The 23,894-nt window shown below is 37.2% G+C and overlaps 2 protein-coding genes across 2 annotated transcripts in view; both read left to right on the forward strand.

Annotated features, from left to right (window-relative positions):
* Nucleotides 1-2: 2 nt before the first annotated feature.
* On the forward strand, nucleotides 3-13,395 carry SSX2IP (SSX family member 2 interacting protein; the record flags this gene model as incomplete). Its single annotated transcript, XM_017729594.1, has 13 exons — nucleotides 3-42; nucleotides 775-941; nucleotides 1,188-1,388; nucleotides 2,993-3,103; nucleotides 4,342-4,477; nucleotides 6,063-6,138; nucleotides 6,216-6,387; nucleotides 7,089-7,239; nucleotides 8,429-8,565; nucleotides 8,978-9,145; nucleotides 11,252-11,360; nucleotides 12,214-12,334; nucleotides 12,514-13,395. Coding segments are annotated over 13 exons (1,743 nt in total), but the record flags the coding sequence as incomplete, so codon positions are not given.
* A 1,307-nt stretch (nucleotides 13,396-14,702) lies between these two features.
* The window catches only part of LOC103612620 (vitellogenin-2-like), a 26,557-nt gene continuing 17,365 nt past the window's right edge, over nucleotides 14,703-23,894 (forward strand). Inside the window, exons 1-11 of the mRNA XM_017729977.1 lie at nucleotides 14,703-17,718; nucleotides 17,833-17,853; nucleotides 17,959-18,110; nucleotides 19,412-19,663; nucleotides 20,168-20,329; nucleotides 20,415-20,563; nucleotides 21,156-21,306; nucleotides 21,414-21,571; nucleotides 21,662-21,827; nucleotides 22,674-22,799; nucleotides 23,151-23,369. Coding sequence (XP_017585466.1) covers nucleotides 17,649-17,718; nucleotides 17,833-17,853; nucleotides 17,959-18,110; nucleotides 19,412-19,663; nucleotides 20,168-20,329; nucleotides 20,415-20,563; nucleotides 21,156-21,306; nucleotides 21,414-21,571; nucleotides 21,662-21,827; nucleotides 22,674-22,799; nucleotides 23,151-23,369 — 1,626 coding nt within the window. The 5' untranslated portion in view covers nucleotides 14,703-17,648. The remainder of the gene's footprint in view (nucleotides 17,719-17,832; nucleotides 17,854-17,958; nucleotides 18,111-19,411; nucleotides 19,664-20,167; nucleotides 20,330-20,414; nucleotides 20,564-21,155; nucleotides 21,307-21,413; nucleotides 21,572-21,661; nucleotides 21,828-22,673; nucleotides 22,800-23,150; nucleotides 23,370-23,894) is intronic.

A 23,894-nucleotide genomic window follows, 5' to 3' on the forward strand; every position in this document is an offset into this window, starting at 1 on the left:
TGGGAGATTGGAAGACTATTACTGTGCCGGTGCTGTCATCAGGTAAACTGGTATTGTTTTGAATTTAGTCGATTTACTGATTTTTACTAGTGATGTTATAGCAGCTAAAGAAGGAGACTGGAGTTTTGTGCATTACCTATTTGAGTAGGTAAACAGCATGGTAAATAATACATAGTACAAACAGTGCTTTGTCTTTAATTAAGTCCTTACAGAAATGCTAATGTAAAATACTCATACATATATGGAAAGGTTTTAAGAACTTTCAATCGTAATTTGTTTTTTTTATAATCACACCTATCAATGTACCTTGTGTTTTCAAAGATTTCTTTACTTGTTCTATATTCTTTTGCCTCATAAATTGGTTACAATTTGTTAAAGGAGTAAATATTTTCTTGCCCATTTCTGCCTGGTGGAAGAGTAAATTACAGCATATCCTTAATGAGACTAATGATACCATACATTCTATAAGGTTTTACTGAATGCGCATCTCTTGCACCTGTGTTGTAGTAAGTCAATAAAAAGGAAGTGTGGTCAGTTTTTTCTTGATGGATGAGTAAAATTTGAAAGATACGATACTTTAAATGTTACTGAGTCTAAATCTTCAGTGGAAGTTTATCTTTTTTATATATTGTGAATTGTTTAATGTCATTCTAGATGAAATTCTGAGCTCTAGAATCTAAATTTCTGTAAATAATAACTTGAATACATAAGGATTTGATTTTGTGATGTGTTAAAATAATAGCCCTGATTTCTTTCTTAATGTTTAACTTCTAGATAGCAAAAATATACTTTCATATACCTCAGAAAAAAAGATATCTCCTACAAGCATGAACTCACAAGTGCTACGCTTGTCACTGCCTTCGTCCAAAAACATGCACAGCTTTTTGAGTGCCTTCTGCACAGAAGAGAATCTTGAACAGAGTATATCCTATATTGATAGGGTAAGCCAGATCTTCTTGTTTATTGGAGGTTGTGTGCAGGTGACAATCAATTGTGGTAAAAAAAAGGATTGACTGGATTAAGAAGACTTCTTCCTCAGTGCTCAGAAGCTGATGTTGGTGGGAAGTAGGATTCAGGTTTTTCCCCTTCATACAGGATTTCACCTGATACTGTCTTTTGGAGAATTGTGGGAGATAGATCCAGTTATTGATCTCATTTTCCCCCCCTTCCCCCTTGTCTTTTACCAGGAATTAACAACATTGGGCTTTCCTTCTATTTATGCGGAGTCCAAAGGAAAAGAATTAAATTTAGTATCTATCATAAATTGTATGAATGAATTGCTTGTACTGCAGCACAAGAACCTTCGAGCTCAGGAAGAAGTAGAAATGCAGCATATGAAACTGGGAAGTGATATGGATCACTTACAGAACTGCTATGCTAAGTTAAAGGTAGAAAACAAAATCATTCCACTAGTATTACATAGCTGTCTACATTAATAGCAAGTCCTTTTCTGTTTGGTTTTTTTTTCTCTCCAGTACAAATTTGCAGTTCTGTTTTGGGGTTTTTTGAAGTATTTTTCTCCAAGTGAAAATGCCTTAAAGTTAATGAAGTTTGAGTTAGTAAGAGAACTTCTAATCACTTACAGTTTTAGCCTCCTTTTTCAAGGAAGGGGGAAGAGAGTTTTAATTGAGAGTGTTACTGTACACTTTGGGTGAAAATGTTAAATATTTTGGTTCTTATCTTTTAGTATTGCTTAAAAGGATATGCCCAGCTCTGAAAGATAAATTCCCAATGTAATTGTAACAAGTAAAAGCACAGATAACTCTTCTAGTGCATTACAGGGTTTTTATCAGTCTTTTTCCATGTGTTTTGTTTTGTTGTTGGATTCCTTGAACGTCCAACTACAAAGTCTCTTTGTAAGAATTGTTCAGAAGCTGTTGTCAAACCAGAAGTTACTAAGCTTAATTTTATCACAAGATAAATGCATGTTCAAGGGCAGTCAGTGTGGAGTAGATGATATATTGGAAGTTCATGGGTGCACTTGTATGTGCAGTCATATTAGAAAAGACATGACTTTCTCTAAATTCTGTCAAGAAAATAAAATATAAAAGAAGAAAATTTCAGTGCTTTTTTAGGCTTGCTTTTCACTTGGGCTTGTCACCACTATCTCATTGAGAAATATTACTGTAGATTTTCAAAATCATAGTAGTCCTTCTGCTGAGATTGGTCATTCATGTAGAAGGATTTTTGATGACCTAAAAAGTAATCTGTAACTGCACTGATTTTTATACAAACACTATAAAATGTTAGGTTCTAGAGCACTCCAGTTGCTTTCCCTAGATGAATAGCTTTATGGGGAGAGAGGGAAAACTTGTTTGTACTACATGAATCCTAGGGTATTTAATTTGGTTGTGAGCCTGTGAGGTTTCTCCTGTAGATTCTTTCAGATACCATACAGCAATTCTCTTGTCTTCCACTACTGTGTTACCTGTATTTCACTGTGGTTTGTTTAGAAGTTCTTGTTGCTTAAATGTATCTACACATTCGTACTTCACTACACATATGAAGGAAAAGCTTATATATAGTATTTGGCTGTCATTTAAGCTGCCAATTTCAGGTCTGAGTCTCATTTGCAGACAAAACTTTCTAAAATGCTAGTTTTGCATTGTCTGTTATAATGAGATCATCTGTCTAGCCTTCTCTGTATATGTGAAATGTTCCATTTGCATTGCTATGGTCACAGTCTGTATATTTGTGTCAATTGTACCCTTGATGATTCAACAGAAATGTTCCAGTAAAACTGTAGTTCCAAATTCATGCAGGTTGCTTAGTATCCACCTCACTCTCACAGTACAGATATGCTTACAGAATCCTGACTTAATGGAAAAGTCCTAACTGAAAAAGACAATACCTGTTAAACACCAAGCCATATCTCAGGTGAAGTGGTTTTGCAGTTTGGTTAACATGGCTTGTTTGTTTTGGTTGGTTGGGTTTGTTTAAAACCTTATGCTATTAATTCTTATTGATGCTGAACTATCAACACTTTTTCTAGGAACAGTTGGAATTATCTAAAAGGGAAATAGTTGGGCTTCAGGAAAGAGACAGACAACTGCAAAGCAAGAACAGAAATTTGCACCAGTTACTTAAAAATGAAAAGGATGAAGTGAGTTGTTTTGTACATTAACACAAATCATTACATAGATATTGAAGATTTTTTTCTTTTTTTTTGCACGGCGTCTTCTAATTGCTCACTTTGAATGTGTATTTTTTGTTGGTAAATGTTGTCTTTCAAGGTGACTGGCATGTTGCATATGGATAAATAGGTCCTGTAAGGGATAGGTCCATCCAAGTTACAACAGTAGTAGAGAGTACTGCAGAAATGCAGATGTGAAAATTCTGAGATTTTCTGTACATCTTTATCTTAGAATGTTCAGAAATACCAAAAAGTAGGAGGGGCAACAGGATGCAGTCACTTATTCAAACATTTATGTATAGAGGCTTTTGGGGTTTGGGTTTTTTTATTATAGAGGGGAGCAAAAGACTGAAGAGAAGGGAGGTGGGGGGAAACCCAGCTCAAAACCACAATCTCATTAAGCTTAAATATGTTGAAACAATCAAGATCAGAAAACACTTTGACATTCATGTTTGGGATTTCGTTTTGACTTCTTAGTTTGGGATTTGTTTCCTGTATGCTCCTTCCCTAGCATTGTACTTCACATGGTTCCTATGTTTTTGTGAATGTGGCTCCTAAGTTTCTGTGAATGTTCTGTGTTCATAAACATATTCATACAGTTGGGAATCACAGCACTAACTGTATATAGTGGACTTCCTAAAGTTCCAACTTAAGATATTGAATGTGCTGCATGTTTGTAAGGTTAAATCAGAAAACTAAAAAAAAACCCGAACAAGACAACCTAGGAATTGATAGTACATGTCAAAAATTTGCTTTATGATGTTTTAATGTTCTTTTAGACCAAATGGAATAGTATTTTTCAATGTGGTGCTGCCCCAAGGAGGAGGAGTTCATTTTTTCTAGTGTGAGACTAACAAGCATGCCACAGAATTGGAGTAAACCTAGATCCTGAACATGAATTACTGAAAGTAAAGATACATCCCATCTCTGTTCAATAAAGGCTGTAAAGGTTATGTGACTTCTCAGAACATGAGTTCAGTTGTACTTCAGAGGAATTATAGTATTATAATCTGCTGTTTATGATGTGAGTTTCTCCTGAAAAGAAACTACTTTTCCTGAGATAAGTTTGAGATCAGAATCCATTGGTTGGGAGAGCAGAAGTACAGTTTAATGGAAGTGTTGTTTTGCCTCATGTATTTTGGTTTTCTGAAGAAATTTGTGGTTATACTTTAGTTGAAGAAACAGTTTTTTTGTGGCATTGCTTTTAGGTTCAGAAGTTACAGAACATAATTTCAAGTAGAGCTACACAGTACAATCATGATATGAAGAGGAAAGAGAGAGAATACAACAAGTTAAAGGAACGCTTACATCAGTTAGTCATGAATAAAAAAGACAAAAAGATAGGTAAGTAGCTCTTTGACTTTTACCACAGCAAAATTAGCATATTCTGTATGTTAACCAGAGCCAATTTTAAGTATTTTTATCATTAAAGGCAATGCATCCCTCCTGCAGTTTTTTATGTGTATGTTAGAATGTTAAAGAAAAGATGTAATATTTCATGTTAACTGTGTAAGTCTTTTCAATATTGTGTTGCATGAGATCACTTACAAGCACAAACCAAATGCTGATCTTTATGAAATGAGGTGGGCGTGTTCTGTTTGGTTTTTGTCCCTTACTAAGGAAAACTCATTTGGGATAAATTCCTATGCTAGAGCCATCTCTGCTCTATTTTCTTGCTACTGTTGCTATCACAAGATTTTGGATAATGTCATAAACACTGTATTGTTCCAAGCAGTTGCCATCAGGAAGGCACACTGCATGAGCTTTTTACACTGGAGATACTACACTCTGCTTGTGGTTAGCACAAGTAATGAGAAGTTTTAGAGAGGAAATAACACAAGGCAGATGAACCATCCAGTACTATGTGACATGAGGAGAAATCTGAGTCTTTGTATGTCGTACTGCCCAAAAATTGTGTTCAAGATGTTCATCAGTGCTATTTACCATAAATAATACAGTTTTCTGTCAAAAATGGCTGAAAATGGGTATTGTAGTTAGGTATTAAAAAAATGTACCTTTTGGTTCATATATCTTGCCTTAAACTATTTATATAACGTATCTCCAGTGGAAGGGAAGTCCTGCTCTTGTCCACCTGCCACCCCCAAACTCAGCTGTTTGCCAGCTGTAGGGCATGTTTTAGTAAGCTGATTTAGTTCAATAAACCAGAAGAAAACTATTCATGTTGTTTCCAAGATGGTTCTCTGCTGATTTAGTTTTCTGAAAGTCCTCATGGGGAAGCCAAACCAGGTTAGAACAAAGTAGGAGGAACGCTTATTTTGGCTGCAGAAACTCTTGGAATCAGTTCAGTAAGCTCTAGAAACTTCACCCTGAGGTCAGCAAAACTTAAGCATTCTTCACTTCAGGTGGCTACTAGTACTAGTTCAAATATCAGTGAGGTGAAAATAGCAGTGTTTTAAAACTAGTTACTAGCATGGGTCACTAATCTGTAGTCATATATTGGGTTTGGGTTTTTGTTGGTGGTGTGGTTGGGGGTTTTTGATTTTATTTTTATTCAAATGTGAACAGAGAAATTTCTTTGTTTTGAGGAATATCTCATGAAACATTAATAAGTTCCTTACCCTAAACAGGAGATAAAACAAGTGCTATTGCCAGAATGAGCATAGAGTTGATACATTGATATAAAGGTTGAAATAGGGATGAAGGTGTCATTAAGAAATGCATATAAAAGATAAGACAGGATGAAAATACATCCTCCTGAATTTCCAAATGCAAAAACTTATCTCTTTTTCTTTGGTTATGTTATTTTTGCTTTAAGCAGGGCAATGTGGTTTCATATGGGTCTGAAGACTGAGGGAGCTATTTGAGTAATGTGATCTCTTTATAACAACTACATATAAATGCGATGTCATCTAAATCTTTATATATTTGCATATTGTTTCACACTTTGAAATATCCTTTTCATTTGTAGCTATGGAAATTCTAAATTGTGTTGGTAGAGCTGATGGGAAGAGAGGTGCATGGAGGACTGATAAGACAGAAGCCAGGTAGTTGTCTTAGAACAATCTTACTTGAAGCATGTATTAGGGCTGTTATGTTGTTACTGTAAGATTATTTCTTCCAGAAACGAAGAAGAAATGTACAAAGTTCTGTTAAGTGATTATGAACAACGCCAAAAACAGCTTTTACTGGAAAATGCTGAGCTAAAGAAAGTTCTTCAGCAAATGAAGAAAGATATTATTTCACTTCTTCCACCACAGAAACAAAAGCCTAAAGAAAAGTCTGAAGATGGGCTGGTAAGTATTCTTCAGTTAAAATTAAATCTCCATGGTAGTTTGGTATAGTGCTGGAGTAATTTGATAGTTATTAAAAAAAAAAGTAAACCTCTTATGAGACTTGCAGTGGATTGCACATCATGTGCTTTGCTTAAAATTCATCCTTGATAAATGTCTGTTCTCTGTGAACAACACACAGTGTATTCTTTCTAGTCAGTCAATGAAAAGCTTGAAAATATTCTTTGAATGAGTTTTAGATGTAGTAGCTACTGGTATGTAATTCTATATTGCAGTGCATATTGGATTTTGCCTGCCTGGGGGTTTTTGTTTGTTTGTTTCCAGATTTTAAGTATTTCTTTACACAGGATATATTTCTGGAACAGTTTACTGCCATGGCTGTGTAGAAAAGCACTAGATTCTCTCTGTCCACTTCTTTGTACGGTGTGAATAAACTTTTTAACTTGACTGGATTACTTGCCCCTGTACTGAGGCAGCTGCTGCTGAAGTCTGACACCAGAACTCAACAGTCTGAACCTGTCTAGCTTGAAGATGTGAGAGTGAGTGAGTCTTGCTAGCTGACCCACTGTCTGTGGTGGGGTTCTGGCCTGGATGGAAAAATGTTTCCTTTATTGTAAGGGTTTTCCTTCTCTTCAGTAAATTTAATCTATGCACATATTTGGAAGGGTGAAGTGGTTTGCAGCTTCTTATTTCTGTTTCTACAGGTGCTGTCAGACCAGGAAGAAGATATTGGAGAGTTAAATAAAGAGAATATGTGGGAATTATCTTGTGAAACTGTGCGAGAACAGCTTACCAACAGCATTAGAAAACAGTGGCGAATGTTGAAAAATCACGTTGAAAAGCTGGATAACCAAGGTTGATGTTTAACTGCATTATGTGCTCATATAAAATATGTTTTTTAAAAAGTAATGCAGATGTGGAGCTTTGAAATAATTGGATGCAAAATACGTAATTCCCTCTCAGGAGTCTTGTCTTGCCGCATCTTCTGAGACCTCTTGTGGCATTCTAAAACAAACTGACTGATGGTATGGTGCTGGACTCTCCTCATTTCCAGCTGTTAAACAGCATTAAGACAGCTAAAAATATATAAAATTCTTTCCTAGTATTATTTTCCCATGCAAGTAAATGCAGCCATTACCACAGGGATGTTTGCTGTCAAGAATAAGATTGAGAAGGTCAGGCGTGCAATTGCAAATAAAGGAGCAGATGGCCTTTGAGAGTATCTTTACACACTAGAAAGGATTTCAGGAATGCTTGTAATACTTTATTTGGTGTAACTAACTGAAAAATAAGCATTGGGAAAAATGTTACAATTATTTGCTCTTTTGGAGTCATCTTCTAGGCTTTTACCATTTATAAGGATGACCATAGTATAGCCCTTTAGGATTCTGTTTTGTGTTCAAATACTGGCATCAGGGGATCAAAACTTGGCTTATTACAATCATTGTGATTTAGCTATGCATTAAATTAAATAAACCAGTATGTAATTTTACAAAATACAACCATGCCTGTAATTCATTCCCTTACTGGAATGAAAACATGCATCTAATGTTTGTTAGCTCTGTTTCTCCTTCACAGGACTTGAAGGAAAAGGCTTTCTTTTTATATCTGTGATAAATATAGTTACTGTCATATTTTTATGAACACATAAGCCTTTCAAAAATGGTCTCAGGAGAATGGGCTAACAGCATGTCAGTGAAAAAAGTCTTAAGTTGTCTTGAGTTTTCTTTTAAATGACTGCTGCAACAAGCGAGGATTTTGTGTAACACTTATTGCAATGTAGATGGTTGATTTACCTTGGGGGACATGAAACATTCATGTTTTCATTGCTGGTGGTTTTTTTGAACTGGATTTGATGGATAATTACATGTGTAGCACCAATTTTGGATCTCTTGTCTCTGATAGAAATGCTGTGGAGTACACTGTGTGTCTGTCTTTCAGGATGAAGAAAATAGTCTAAAACTTTTGCTCTTCCTGGGAGTCTCTGATATGAGGTGTTGGGGCTTTTTAAAATTTGTTTTTAATATGCTTCTTTCCCCTTTAGTGTCGCGTGGTCATTCAGGAGCTTTGAATGAAAAAGATGTCATTTCAAGAGAAGACCATGAGCTAGAAACTGAAAAGCTAGAGTTAGAGATTCAGCACTGTAAAGAAATGATCAAAACTCAGCAACAGCTCTTACAGGTAGTAGGCTTTATTTTTTCTTATTTTTCTCATTGAATCCAAGTGTGTTTTACTTAATGTGACACTTTTGTTGCCTCTGAGCCTTTCTCCATTTCTTGATAATGCTTTTAAATTAAAATTACTTAGTGGGTTATATGAGTATAGGTGTGCTAGTGGCTTGGTTGATAATTTTGTGAATTTTTAATCCTGGTAGGAATAATTTTGGGGGCTAAACAAAGGTGAGGCAGCCTGAACAGGCACATTTTAACTGCTATCTGAAATTTGCCCCCACTCTCCACCAACTTGATATTTACTGCATTGTTTCCATATTAAACTTCAACCATTTTTCTGATAAATCTGAACCTGTGGAGATAGTGTACCTCTTCAGTCACTCCCCAATTAACATTTGTCCTTTGTTGCTTTATGTCTACAGCAACAGCTTACATGTGATGATGACACCACTCTGTTACTACAAGACTGCTATTTGTTGGAAGAAAGAGAGCGTCTTCAGGAAGAATGGAGATTATTTCGAGAACAAAAAAAGAATTTTGAGAAGGAACGAAAAAGTTTTACAGAAGCTGCCATTAGATTAGGACTTGAGGTATTAGAAAAGGGAGCTCCTATGGAAGATGAATTACAAGTTTTTTTATACATGCTGAAGTGCAGCCATGCAACAATATCTGTTTCTGATGACTGTAGAGAAGGGTCATTGCCATACTGGATAAAACATATCTTTGGTCGTTCTGGAAGATCATTCTCTTGGCAATTCAAAAAGCTAAGGTTTTTGTGTGTGTTGGAAAATACAGTTTCTGCAGCTGGAGCTGAACCATCTTTGTTTCAGGTTTTGAAATATCTTAAGTACTTCCAAAATCAGTAATTTATTAAATAAATCCCTTAGATACTGCTTGAGTTTCATTTCCTACAAAAGTAAGGCCTATGCAAATTTCAGACAAATTTGGTTGAATTTCAAAAGGCATTTGTTTTCTAAACTTTTTTGAAAACCAGTGACTTCTGCAAAAACACCAAGTAATTGCTATGTTTTCCTTAGTAGGGTCATTATCTGTTCTGTTTTTGTAGTTAAGCTGGCCAGTAAGCACAGATACTGGCAGTCAGGATAGATGTGTCTGTAAATGAGCTCTAGCAAATGTGCTTTGGTCTAGCCCATAGTTAGGGTCAAAAATGTGAAGGGGCTTACAAGTTTGGCAGGGAAAGGTCATGATGATATGACTGTGAAACCAGGATGGTACAGATATGACAGGAAAAAAGCCATTGAAGGAAAAAAGAAATGGACTTTATTTCTTACAGAACTGCTTGCTTTGATGTGCAGAGCAGAAAGTTGGAGTGGGATGTGATTAAAATTTATAAAGCTGTGGATTCAGTTTGAGCAGACAAAAGCACTACTGTTGTTCACCAAATCCCTCAAGGTTTAGAGGGAACTCTTAATTTTGAAATTAGGTCATAAACATATGCAAAAAGGTACCCTTTTTTTCAGTTAGGTAGTTGACTTCTGGATTTTTTTCAAAGGAGAGTGTAAAGGCAATGAATACCATCAAGTTCAAAAAGCAGTTGCCTGAGCTTATGGGCAACACAGTCACAGATAATAAAAGTGGGGCACAAAGGGTGTCTTTCAGCATCTGTAATCAAATGGTTTTTGGGACTGGGAACTTGTGAGGGAATGCACTGCAGAAAGAGGCCTTGTTCATAAATAGCATCTCTTGCAGCCACTGGTGGAGACAGGATACGGAGCTAGCTGGACAACCTGTCTGACCCAGAATATAAAATACTCTAGGTTTTACTTAGGATACTGGGATAGTAGTAGTTCACATGGTAACAAATACTGACCCTGATTTACTTAATTTTATTTGCATTTTAATGAGTTAGTTGATTTCATGTTGCACATTGAATTCTGCTTTAAAAGTCATGAGTGATAATAAACAATAATTGTTTGTCTGGAAATGTTTAGGACCACATTGCAGCATAAGCGTAACTGCTCATGCTTCAGCTTGTCAAAAGGCTGAAGTATGAAATGAGAAGCAATGCTGTAAGCTTTGTAGGTGTTTGTGAAAGTTTGCGTTGGAGTTCGGCTTCCTCTGTTTTTCTACTGACATAGAATAGGAGCATCCTGTTTCACTGATGGTGTTTGGAGATGAAGCAGCTTGTTGCTGGATTCCAGAGCCGTTGGATCTCTTGGAAGCTGTCTACTTGGCATTATTTTCCTTTCCTGTCCTCACAGGGGCTGGAAAGTGAAACAAGCTTTTTTTTTTTTTTTTTTTTTTTTTCCCCCAGTTTTAATCAGAAGCAATCAGTGCTATTTTCAATGTAATTTTTCCTATTTAGAAGGTTTAAGCAGTAATCATTCCTGGCAGCTGCCTTGGATGAGGGCTGCCTCCAGCAGGTAGTGCTGCACTGAGGGGGGAAGGGGAGCATAGGAGGTGGTGTCGCTGGAGTGTAGAGCAGTAAAGTGAAAGGATTACTTAGGCCTCTGTGGCACAAACCATGGGACTTGGCTTGTAAGTGTCTCCTCAGCCAATCCTTGTTGGGCTCAAAAGCTGGCTTACAGACAGTCTTTTCTGTGTTAAGCTGCTGGCTCTCCTTAGTGACATGGACCTGTTACAGCTTTGGCTTTCTGAAACACAACAGCATCAGTTTAATGTGGGCTAGGCTTGTTCCTGTGGTCACAAGTGTAAACTGTCATTTCTTTTCTTAGAGAAAGGCATTTGAAGAAGATAGAGGAGCATGGCTGAAACACCAGTTCTTAACTATGACTGCTGATTGCAACAATCCAAATGCGACAACTCCAAGTGCCTTCTTAAGAAGTGAGTATTTGGTTCAAACTAATGTTCTTGCACAATTTCTTTTTCTTCCTTTCAGCTAGAAGTTGCAACTATGAACAAAACCAAAGCATCTCACGGAAAACTTTACCATGTATCTGTATGCCCCGACATGTCAGGGCAACGGATGGTTCAGAATTTCCTTTTTAAAAGGGAATTGTAACTCTCTTCCTGATAATTAATTATGTGGTGAATTTATATTTGTGAAACAATCTGGTGAATATCAAATACCTGACAGCACAGCAGGTAACTTTCAGGTGCTTTCATAAATACTGTAGAACATGTAATCATTCTGGTATTCCACTTCATATGAAAGCTTTGAAATCTAAATGTGAGAAGGGCTTGTTCTGGCCCTGCTAAGTTTGCCATGTCTTTCCATTGACTTGAGTGATGGTTAAGTTCATGTAAACGATAAGACATTTAACTTCATTTTGATTTTGTTTTCTATATTCTGACAAGTTTGGAGGTTTTCATGTTGGTGTTAGTTACTGTCTGTGCATGCTGGAGAAGTCTTTACTTAAGGAATAAAAAAGCTTTATCAATTGTAAAGTGAGAAGCTACATTTGAGTGACTTCATATGATTACTTGCAGTGGTGGCTGTCTATGCAAATGCTGCATTTTCAAATTTAGAGTCCTAATTTTAACATAACTTCATGCAATGGCATTACATAGACTTCTAAAATTTTATCCCAGGTCTGTAACAATAAGATTTGTTATTATAACTCTGCCTTAAGGTATTTGTGTATTTTTTTTTTTTTAAAAGCAGAAGACACAAACATTTGAAGGACTTGCTTGTTTCCAGTGGACTGCAGTTTAACTGTTGATGTGTCTCTCTTAGGTTCTGAGCCAGACACTCGTTTAGTGAAGTCTGCATCTCGGCAAAGAAAACCTCCCTCTGTGTTGAGTGCTCCTGTTTCAGCAGAACCTTGCCAGACATTTCAGTATATTGCACAAAACAGGTTTGTGAAACAATGTTGTAGATGGTTTCTAGAGTGCTGAATTCTACGTAGAGCAGAGCGTAATCTAAAGTTTACAGTTGGTATATAACAAAGGATATTAATCATATCATAAAAAGAGTACCCTGTTTCCTTTCAAAGCATTATTTATTGGCATTGTAACTTCTTTTTTCTGCTTCCAGTGTTGCATCAGAAAAACCTGCTGCAGATAACATGCCAAATCTGTGGGTGGAAAGTGATGACAAAGAAGAAACTGAAGAATGCACAAAGTCATGGGAAGACTCTGGAGTTGGCACTCTGCTATGTAGAAACTTGCACATGGAACAGCTGCCTTAGACTTCCTAGGGTGGCCTGCTGGGTTTTTTGTTAAAGACTTGTTCATAAACATATCATTCTAAATGAAACAGAATGCTGTGAGTTTGATCATTCTTCTAGAGGATTATGTGGTGATCTGAATTGTGGTGTGTTTCTATGTGTGTGCACATGGCTTTTATTTTTTAGACCATTTTTTGCCTCTTTCTTGCAACTCTTGGGAAAAAAATTAAAAATATATAAAAGCTTTGATATTTTTCTAGTAACAGAAGCTCTAATTCTGGAATAAAGCAATGGTCTGAAACTTTGACTGTAATGAAATACTGGATCTTAATGTGACCTTTCATCACAGGCAGAGATAGCACTTTTAGAAATTGTTTAATTATTGGAAACATTCATTTATGTCTCAAGTGTAACTGGCATTAAATCCTCTTTTGCCTCGACTTGAATGTACAGTATACTGTAGATTTTTAACAAAACAGGTTCTATATTTATTGTGTGATTTGAAAATACCTCTTTGATATCTCAATGATTTAAAGTGCAAAATCTTTATATATTTGTAAATAGAACAACTGGTTATGCTGAGAAACCATGAAATGAAACACGTGCATACATAAATATTATTTTACATGCCATTTTAAATTGTTTTATAGTGATATTCAGTTTACAGATCCATTAGGACTTTCAATGGTTCAGCCAGGAACCAAAGTATTTCAAATGTGAACAATAAACGTGTAATTCTATTCTAAAAACCTCTGGTTGAATGATTTGTATGCAGTAAACTATTAAGCAACTATGGTTATAGGGCTGTATACAATGTCTACAACTCTGGTGCTGGTTTTGTATTTTGTTAGGTTTTTTTGTTTTAATTGACTCCAGAATTTTATTTTTTGTGTAGCCTTGGGGCTGTCTCTTTCGTTTGTAATGTAATAAAAATAGCCAGGTTAGAGGTAAGATGTTTCAATGTCCCCTTTACCTTACTCAGTGCATGGAATTTTCCTTGCCCCATACAAATCCATCTTCTCTGTTGGGTTTTTGTGCACATGTGATTATATTTACCTCTGCATATGTGATCACTTGTGTAGCTCTGATCCTTGTGTAATTGACCTTTTGGAAGAGTCTAAGCATAAACTGCCTTTCTTGGGGTCATAGGTGGGAAATTAACTCAAGTTTAGAATACTTCACTGAAAATCCATTGCTGCTCTGCCCATTTTCTTCCGAATTGGATGGAGTGTAGTGATTGGACTACCTGGAAAAATAGTGGTAGGATAATATAGGGAAGAGAAAAACCTGCGGTTCTCCAAGAAGCTAAGGCAGAAAGCTGCAGTTTCTGCTGCTGCGTTCAGTACAGTGAGTTAGAGCTTAAGATGAAGTAGTAGCCAATGTAAACTGCAGAGGATACTTGTGTGGTTTTCACATAGTACCCTAAAGGGAGCAGAAGTGGATATAATGATAATAGTACTAGTGTCTTGGTTGTCTTTTTGCTGCATGGATAGTCAGGTTGGAAAGACATTTCTGTTTCTCCTGTTCTTCCCCAATAAAGGGGTGTTCATAGTCACATCATTTGCCGCAGCTTTTTAGCAGCGTACAGTTCCTGTTGGGTTTCACCTTTCCTAAGAGCTGCTCTTGGGCAGCTCTTGCCTGAATTTTAGTTGTGGAGGAATAAATACACATTCAAAAAACTTAAGTAAAGTGAAAATTTAGTATATTAAGTGGGAGACTAGAACTCTGCACATAGGACTATCTTCAAGCCAGTAGTGACTGCAGCCCTCCATGGCTGAGGCAGCATCTGGATGCCACCAGGGGCTGCTGCTGCTCCAATGTGTGCTCGTGGGTGCCCCACTGGGACTGTTACACGCGTTTGCTTTACTTGGGCCCTCCTCCTTCAGCCTAGTGTTCTTCATGAAAGCTGCTTTTAGGATAATAATGCCTTGAAGAATAAAATAATTTACCTGTTTAAACTCTTGTTTATTGAGTGATTAGAAATTCATAAACATTTTGTACTAATTTTTTGCTTTAGAATTCTGTAACCCATCCTAGAGAAATGGAAATGTGTTTGAATGCCTCCGTGGAAGAACTCACTGTGCTAGAATGGTGTATGCAGTTGAGTCCTGAGCTGGGGTCAGACCTGGTCTGGAAGTCTGGAGTACAGATTCAGTCCTATCCCTGTAAAAAAGTAAAATGTACCTAGAGTTTTTGGCTTTCTCTATACACAGTGCCTGGGAAGATTTTGAATCTGAAGCTACAGCTAATAATGGTATGAATTCTGCAGAGGGTGACATGGTGGTACTTAGAGCTGTTGGAAACAACTGCAGGATCTTTCTTACTCAAGAGTCTGCTGAAGAGCAAAGGGGGAGATTTCTTGCAGGAGTGTGATACAGGTGTGTCACTTCACATAGGTGTATATTTGAAATAGTATAGTGAGTGCTCTTCTCAACGAACACGAAGTAGACTGGCAGCAAGTGATTACAGTACAGCTATTGTTAGCTACCCATGCATGGTATTGAAAAGATGTGTGGTTCTCTAAAACAGTGGTGTTTCACAAAAATCTTTAAATACAATATTCATTGCTTCTTTTTCAGTCTGTGATAACAGTGCTTTTACCATAAAAATCAGTCTGATTAGGTATGAGTACTTGCTTTCCAGGATTATATTGGAACTATTTGGTTTTTTCCTTTCATCTCCAGTGGTTGATGCCTATACAATATAGCTCCTGCAATACAGACTGTATAGCAAAAAACTTACTAAATGGAAATTTTCTTTGAGAGAACCTTCTCCCTACAAAACAGCTTTTTTCTTAGTTTGAAGAAGTGCTTCCAACCAGATACTGCAGGCATGTTCTATTTCAGTTGCAGCAGGACAAAAGAAAAATCAGACCATATTGTAGATTTTTTTTCTTCCTGTGCTTATTCTGTGTCTGGGTACATTTCAACCAGGTCAAGGTAACTGATACATCTAGATAATATCAATAAAAACAGGTTATTCTCGAAAGGAAAAGGGAAGGATATGCAGTATAATGGCAATGCTGTGCATGTTGAATTAGCTCAGTTTTTACTTGTGCAGCTTTTTTTTACTTGCAGTTATCACAAAGCTTTTGTCTGTGAAGCCTTGTAAGACATCTTGGTTTTAGATTTTTTCTGATTTGCAAGAGAATTTGATGAGAAGATATGAAATGTTGACCTCAAAAGAAGTGTTCAGATTATCTGATGATTTTTTTTTTTTCAGACAATACATCTGGTATCTAATGTTCACTATGCCCTACAGTGTTTCACTGTAGTAAAAACCTGAACTCCCATGGTATATATTTTGTTGTAGTTTTCACACTGACATTGTTCATGGTTCTTTATTCAAGTTTTGAGTTGTACAAGATGTATACCTAACTGGAATGCACAACAGGTAAGTTTGTTTTAAATATTTAACAATAAAAAAATTACTACTTTATAAAAGAGCTTGTCCCTTGAGTCACAAAACATGCTTGTTCCCTTGAACACTATAGATAGGTATCATGAAAAAGGAGACATTTCTAGCAAGTGTCCACCCCTCCCCCTCAAATGTCTTCTGCAGGGAGCTGGGTAGTAGTTCCCAAAATAGTTTGCACAACCTAAGGTAGATTTACAGTCCACATGGAATCTGTTTGACAAAGTCAAAACCTATGGGACTGACAACCCAGGAAGAGCAGTTGCTAAAGGACAACTGTAGAAACTGCTGAAACAGGAAATAAATGTTCATTTGTGGGTGTTAAAATAGCATTTGCCACAAAGCACGTTCCTGTGGTTAATCATGTAACTATGGGAGTTGTGGGAGTAGAAATAAAGTGTCTGATTAACCAGTATGTCATAGATGCTGAATTTGAATGAGATTCATGGTTTTTGTGTGGTTTGAAGCCTACAGTTTTTTGTGTTGCCTGAAGTTGCTCCTCCAGAAACATCCTCCAACTTGGAAGCCCCTGTGCATTTTTCTTGCCTTTTATTGTTGATCCAGATGCCACCCAGCTCTCTTTGGAAGGCTGTGTCACTTGTTTGGGAGGAATGAGTCTGGTCAATCCCCCAATCTCTTACATGCTCAAACAGGCCAAGCATGTTTTGTGTGTCTCCACTTGCCTCTATGGCCCCGAGGTTTTCAGAAGAGAACACTTGTGTGAATGTGTTCCTGGGCTCTCACTGTAAATCGATGGTGAAGCTGGCTGCAAGCCTGCATCTGCTCAGGTAATTCAGCTGCATTTTGTGATTGACTCCTTAGGAAATGCAAAAGTTCTAGCTGACCTGCACTCCCATTCCCTCTGCTTTGCTGGGAGGAGTGTCTGTGGTTTTTAATTGTTCAGATTTGGCTGTCATTTACCTTGAAAGATAAAATATTTACTGATGGCTTATGAAATCTTTGTTCATTTAAAAAATATTCCTGGTCATTGTGACCAGAGCTGAAAGGACACACTGATCCTCTGATTTATTTGAATAAATATATATATATTCCATATAGATAGGTTTTCTTTAGAATGTGCTTTGGTGCACATAGGAATATAATAGCAATGGGATATCTGTCCTTGTCTGCTGTCTGCAGGGTTAGCTGTAACCAATGCCGAGGGAAGAGGAAGAGCACTGTCAGTGTGTGATACGTACTCTTAATTGGGCTGCTATCAGCGAGATAACAGTTTGGGTCAGGTGCCAGGTCAGCATAACCTGGGCAAAATCAACCTAATCTATAGCAGGACCAAGTATCAGCAGCCAGTTGTGACACAACCTAGGAAATGAAGTAATATGTTCATTGTAAAATTATTATAAATTATCTAGTAAAATTTACTAGGATAAGTGGAAACTTTTAAATAATTCAGCAAACGGCTTATAAGATAATCAGGTAGATGCCAAGGTATGACTAGATTTCCATTATTCCATCTGAAGAGAAAGTAAGATTGCAAAAAGGGAAGTGTTTACATAAACTGATAAAAAACTTGAGAATTCAGCAGAACACAGCCACGTGTTCCCGAGCTTTCTTCCATAAAAGTCTCACCATGTCTGGCAGAGCCCCATTCGCCTTCACTATGAGGGGGATCATACTTGCACTAGTGCTCACTCTTGTAGGTAAGGCTACATACCCCTCCTTCACCTTTCTTTCCCAAATTTTCCTTAAGTTCAGTGGCAGTGATTGGATCTAGAATGAACACTACTTACCTGTGTTTTCATCTCTTTTTGCAGGTAGTCAGAAGTTTGACATTGGTAAGTAAATTTCCTTCCATAATCTTTTTCCAGTGACTTTGCTGTTATTTCTATTTATTAGAATGTGCTTGCAAGTATGGTGAAAATGGCTGTTACTTCCCACAGACCCTGGATTCAGTATCAGAAAGAGCTACTTGTACAGTTATGAAGGCTGGGTGTTGAATGGGCTTCAGGAAAAGAATTTAGCCAAAGCCGGAGTGCGCCTGAGCAGCAAACTAGAGATCAGTGGGCTGTCGGAGAACATCTACCTCCTCAAGGTACTGTGTCTCCTAAATGTGCCAACAGTAAGCTAAAATCACATCTGTTATTGCATCCAGCTGGTCTGGCATGTAGGAAAGCTGCAGGAAACACAACCAGAGACTTACCACTGTAGATATCAGAGAATGATCTGCAAGCTGCAGTTTCAGAGGTGATGAGTCACTTACCTGTGTTTGATGTGGAAGTTGTTTGTAGCAGGTGTTCCTCAAGACTTTGTACTGGAAATACAATTTCTGGGGGTTCTGTTAGAAAATGGCAAACTAACTCGATACATTTAAGCCTGCTCTAAGATTTGATTCTAGCCTTAGCACACATTTCTAACTTCTGTGGGAAGGCAGGACTTGGGTGTGTAAAATCCTCGTCATGAAGGCAACTGATAAACATAGACTTAAAAAGTGATAAAAGCTAAAGATAAAAAGTGGTACATGATAAAGGTAAGATTAAAAAATGAAAATAATCAAAAAGGAGCATGTAATAATGTTTGAATAATGCAGTAAAACATCTGTATGTGTGAAATCATGACTCTGCTGACACCAGCAGTGATAGGACTTAATTCAAAATAAATATGCTTCAGAAATGTATTTTTGTGCCTTTAATTCAGTTACAAATCAGAGGTTCTTTTTGGAATACTGAATTCAGTGACAGCTTTTACCAGTTGTATTGAACTGTAGATCTTTCAAAATTTGGAGCTAGGGGTTGCATTTCACACTATAGCCTTTGTCCTGAAATTCTTGTATGGTGTGCACCAGCCTGTGCTCTGAGGCACCTAAGCTGGCAGTAACTTTGCCACAGTTATTGAAATTTCTTCTTACTTACATAGTGTCTCAGTCTTTATAAATATATTGTTAACTGTTGAAATATTTTGTTGATTTAAACAATTCACAAATATGAAACAAATACAGAAATTAATTTTAAATAAATAAAGAAATTGTGTAAGAATGAGGTAAAATGAAGTGTTCTAAAACTGCAGTTTTTTACATTTAGAATTATATAAGCTTTTTAAATGCTAAATTTTGTCTAAAGCAGAATATTTATTTTGAGGCTGACAAAAAGGGAGACTTTTATTTGATGTGTTAACTGCTTCTGTAAGATAAAATAGTACTGTTGAGCCGACAGGGTTTGCACTGGTTTTACAATAGTGTAACCATGAGACAAAACAATAAATTGTTGTATGACTTTCTAAGCCAACCTTTGGAAGGAAAGAGTATCTAACTATTGCTTCTGTTAATTTCTTCCAATCTGTTTGCATATTTAGTACCAAAGCAATTTTATTCACTTAAGTTTCTTAATTTCCTCCCAGATCCGCTCCCCACAGTTCGAGGAATACAATGGCATCTGGCCCAGGGACCCATTCACTCGATCTTCCAAAATCACTCAGATGGTTTCCTCATGCCTTACCCGGTCCTTCAAGTTTGAATACAACAGTGGACGGATTGGAAACATCTATGGCCCAGAAAACTGCCCTGATATTTGCATTAACATAGTGAGAGGAATACTGAACATGATACAGATAACCATTAAAAAGTCGCAGAATGTGTATGAGTTGCAAGAGGTGTGTTTCTTTACATTCTAAAAGTATTTTGCTGAAAGGTTGTGTTTATTCTCTTTAGTTACTTTTCCTTTGAGTTTGCATCTACTTTTGAATGTTTGTAGTAAGAAAAGGGTGATTTTTATTCATATAGAAGAAAACGTGTGTATGTGTGTTGAACAAATTATCTGGGCTGAATTCTTTCTTAGACATCTGTCTTTAAGTCTTAACATACAGTTCTTCAGAGAAAAAAATTATTAGCTATGAATTTATTTGTTATATGGCTTCCATAATGCAGCTATTTGATACATTTTATTTGCTAATTGTTGATACTCATTAATTGATTACTTTTTAATTTTAAACTCCATCCCCTGACTGAGTATTGTTCACATGCCTATTTTTTAGTTCAGTAGGAATAATTGTATGTAATAGTAACAGGTTCATTGATAATCTTCATGAAGTAAAACTTCTCACACTGTGAAATCCTGATGTAATTGGGAAGTCTCATCATCTGTATTCATCTGCCAGGCTGGAATTGGAGGTGTTTGCCATACAAGATATGTCATCCAGGAAGACAGGAAGAACAGCCGAGTCTCTGTTACCAAAACTGTAGACCAAAACAATTGCCAGGAAAAAGTGGTGAAGAGTCTTGGAATGGCTTACATCTATCCCTGCCCTGTTGACGTGATGGTACGTGAGATGTGAAAAGATCTTCCTAATTACAAGCATGGCCATGCTGTTCCCATTCACTCTTTGGGTCTCTCTCCTCCTACAGAAAGAAAGGATTGTCAAAGGGACTGCAGCTTTCTCCTACAAACTGAAGCAGTCAGACAGTGGTACCCTGATCACAGAGGTGGTGTCTCAGCAGGTGTATCAGATCTCACCATTCAGTGAACCCACCGGTGTCGCTGTCACGGAAGCAAAGTAGGTGGGACATGGGCTTGCTTCACAAAGTGAGAATAATTATAGGTTCTATCAGTCCCCTTCACCCCCAGTTGAAGTGACATGAGAATTGAGCTCCACAGCAGTTGGATAGAGGTAATCACACTTGGGACTTCCACAGTCCTAAAAGATCAGCAAAGCATTCTTTATTTTGTACCCTGGTCAAACTTACTGGCATTTCAATTACATGGAAGAAAAGTAGAAAAGCTTTTTTGCTCACTTATACCATAAGAATGCAACATTACTGCTCTGTTTGTCCTGAAAAGGGGCTAATTTATAGTGTCAGGAGGAAGATGGTGCACATAGAAATAAGATCATTCATTACACAGAGTCAGTATCTCTCATTCAGCAGACAGTAATTTTGCTTCTCCTCAGAAACAATTTCTTTGTAGATAACTCCAATACCATTTTGTTCCAGACAGAAGGCTTTATTGATTTGCAAAAGGCTTTATTTTGATAAGAAAAATTATCATAGAGTAAAACTGATACCTTCACAGTATCACTGAACCAACAAACAAGGTGCATGGGTGAAGAGAGATAATGCCTTTCTCCTGCGACATTTGTCTCTTGACAGACAACAACTCACCTTGCTTGAAGTGAGGAGTGAACGGGGGAGCTCCCCTGACATCTCCATGGAGAACTATGGAGGCCTTCGTTACCAGTTCCCAGCAGTACTGCCACAGATGTCAGTGCAGCTCATCAAGACAAAAAACCCTGAACAACGGGTAGAGGATTTTTTTCCAAATTGCTTTTCTAATTTAAAAAAAAAATAGTGATCATAAATTCCAAAGAATGTAATTATGTATGCCCTCTCTCTTGTCTTTTGTAACAGATAATTGAAACACTGCAACACATAGTCCTGAATAACCAACAAGATTTCCACGATGATCTTCCATACCGTTTCCTGGAGCTTGTCCAGCTCTGCCGCACAGCAAGCGCTGACACCCTGGAGTCCATCTGGAGACAGTGTTCAGATAAACCCCGCTACAGGTATTTCATTGTATCAACCCTGAAGAAACTTTTCTGGTTTTGTGACAACTGGGAGCTAAAATGAAGGATTTTTTGAAAATCTCTTTGCAGGCGATGGCTGCTGAGTGGAGTTTCTGCGACAGGCACCACAGAAGCACTCAAATTCATTAAGAGCAGAATCCGCGGTGATGACCTTAGCTACCTTCAGGCTCTTCTAAGTGTTCCCTTTGCTCTCCATTTAACAAAAGCTGATGAACACACTGTTCCAATAGCAGCAGTGAGTAAAGCCATGTGAATCTTTCCTGTCTCACTACGAAAGGAATGATAGTCAATGACCTGTGATTAAGTACATTAAAGACTGCATTCTCCTCTAGTGTACACTAGTTTTGTGCAAATATTGACCCATGAATTTCTTTTGTCATAACATTTATTAGAGGAGGGTTCTGTGTCTTCATTTCTCTGTATTGATATAAAGCCCTTCTCTTATAGGAGCTTCTGTGATTAATTCCCATTTTAGTTTGCTGGGAATTAGTTTAATTTAGTTTGCTCTGTCATGCCTTCTACAGACAAAACTTCATCCCCTTTAATCTCTTACTTCTGAAACAAATGATGATTGGTGTGTTATGTCACTTGAGCAGCTCTTTCAATTGCAAGCTAGTCCATGAACTGGGAAGTGCTGCAGGAAAAGTATTAGTGCAAACATCAAATATGTTGATACAATAATGAATCATTTATTCTGAACAGAATTTTTGCCATCTCTAGTCAATATTCTTCTTAAACGGGAAAAGAGGATATGATGTATCATTAATATAATTGGGGTGCACAATTTTCTAGAGATATTCCATTGATGTTTATCCATAATCTTAATGTTTTCAGTGTTATGTTCAGTTGAGGAAAATCAAAATGTGGCTCTGTAACCTAACATATTTATAAACTAGTGGGGAATTAAGCTCCTAAGTGAAGCTTCCAAACATAATGTCTACAACCTACTTTCATTTGTTTGGATGAGAACAGTAATCATTCTGAAATTGATCCCTTCAAATAAGATCTGATGGTTTTCCTGCACTGAAAGCTTCGTGAAGCACTGTATTAAATAACTAATTAATTTTTTTCTTCTTCACAGGATTTAGTGACAAGTTCTCGAATCCAGAAAAATCCCGTGCTTCAACAACTTGCCAGCTTGGGATACAGTTCTGTGGTGAATAGATACTGTTCTCAGACCTCAGCTTGTCCTAAAGAAGCTCTCCAGGTGAGTGGATTTTTGCCAAGTTTTTTTTTTTTTAATAGCTTAATAGAGTTCATTATATTAGCTTAATTCTTTTAAGATACAGTATAAAAATGGTGACTGGAAATATAAATACACATTTTGTAGGTTTTCTTCAGAACAAAGGCATCAAATCACTTTATCAATGTAGTTATTTGCTTCATCATTGAAATCATAGTTTTCACATTGCAACGGTAAAATCCTGAGAGAAATCACCACTGAGTGACTTTATTAAAACCAGTTGCTATATTGTGATAGGCTTTTCAGTGGGTAAGGGGGACACTGTGGACAGTCTATACACTACAATGAGAAGATTGAACTGTGCTTTGTTTACAGCCCATCCATGACCTGGCAGATGAAGCAATCAGCAGAGGCCGTGAGGACAAAATGAAATTAGCTCTGAAGTGCATTGGCAACGTGGGAGAGCCAGCCAGCATCAAGCGCATCCTGAAGTTCCTTCCCATATTTTCCTCCAGTGCTTCTGATATCCCCATCCACATTCAGATTGATGCCATAATGGCCTTGAGAAAAATCGCTTGGAAGGACCGCAGAACAGTAAGTAGGATGCGGTAGGTTTTCCCTACTCAATGAATTAGAATATATGCCATAAAGGGAATGATTTTAATGGTGTCGTGTGTATAGATTCAGCATACTTTTTTAAAAAAAGATTATTTTTAAGAACAATACTGTACAGTTTTACATTTAGCTGATGGTTTCTGCTAAGCTGGAACAATAATTAGTCAGTAGGAAGCTTCCAGAAGGATATCAGCTGTGTTGCTTTTGTCATCTGTCGTAACCAGCTAAGTCCTGTGCTAGTTATATGTAGTGGACACTTAGACACCTAAAAGTCAGATATGTAATTTAAATTGTCTCTATAGTCAGGAGGAGAGACACTTTCTGTTAAACTCCGAGGCCAAATGTCGGCATTACTCTGCCTCTTTTAGACCCCTGCCTTGAGGTTGGATGAGTCACCACTGACCCCACACTGAGGTTGCTGTCACAGAAAGTGTAGGCGAGACTCCTGCCTTTCAGGTGGGTTAGGCAGAGGACCTATATGAGAAACCATTCACTCAGACTGCC

Source organism: Corvus brachyrhynchos, unplaced genomic scaffold (assembly GCF_000691975.1).
Source record: "Corvus brachyrhynchos isolate BGI_N302 unplaced genomic scaffold, ASM69197v1 scaffold101, whole genome shotgun sequence".
Classification (NCBI taxonomy): Eukaryota; Metazoa; Chordata; class Aves; order Passeriformes; family Corvidae; genus Corvus; species Corvus brachyrhynchos.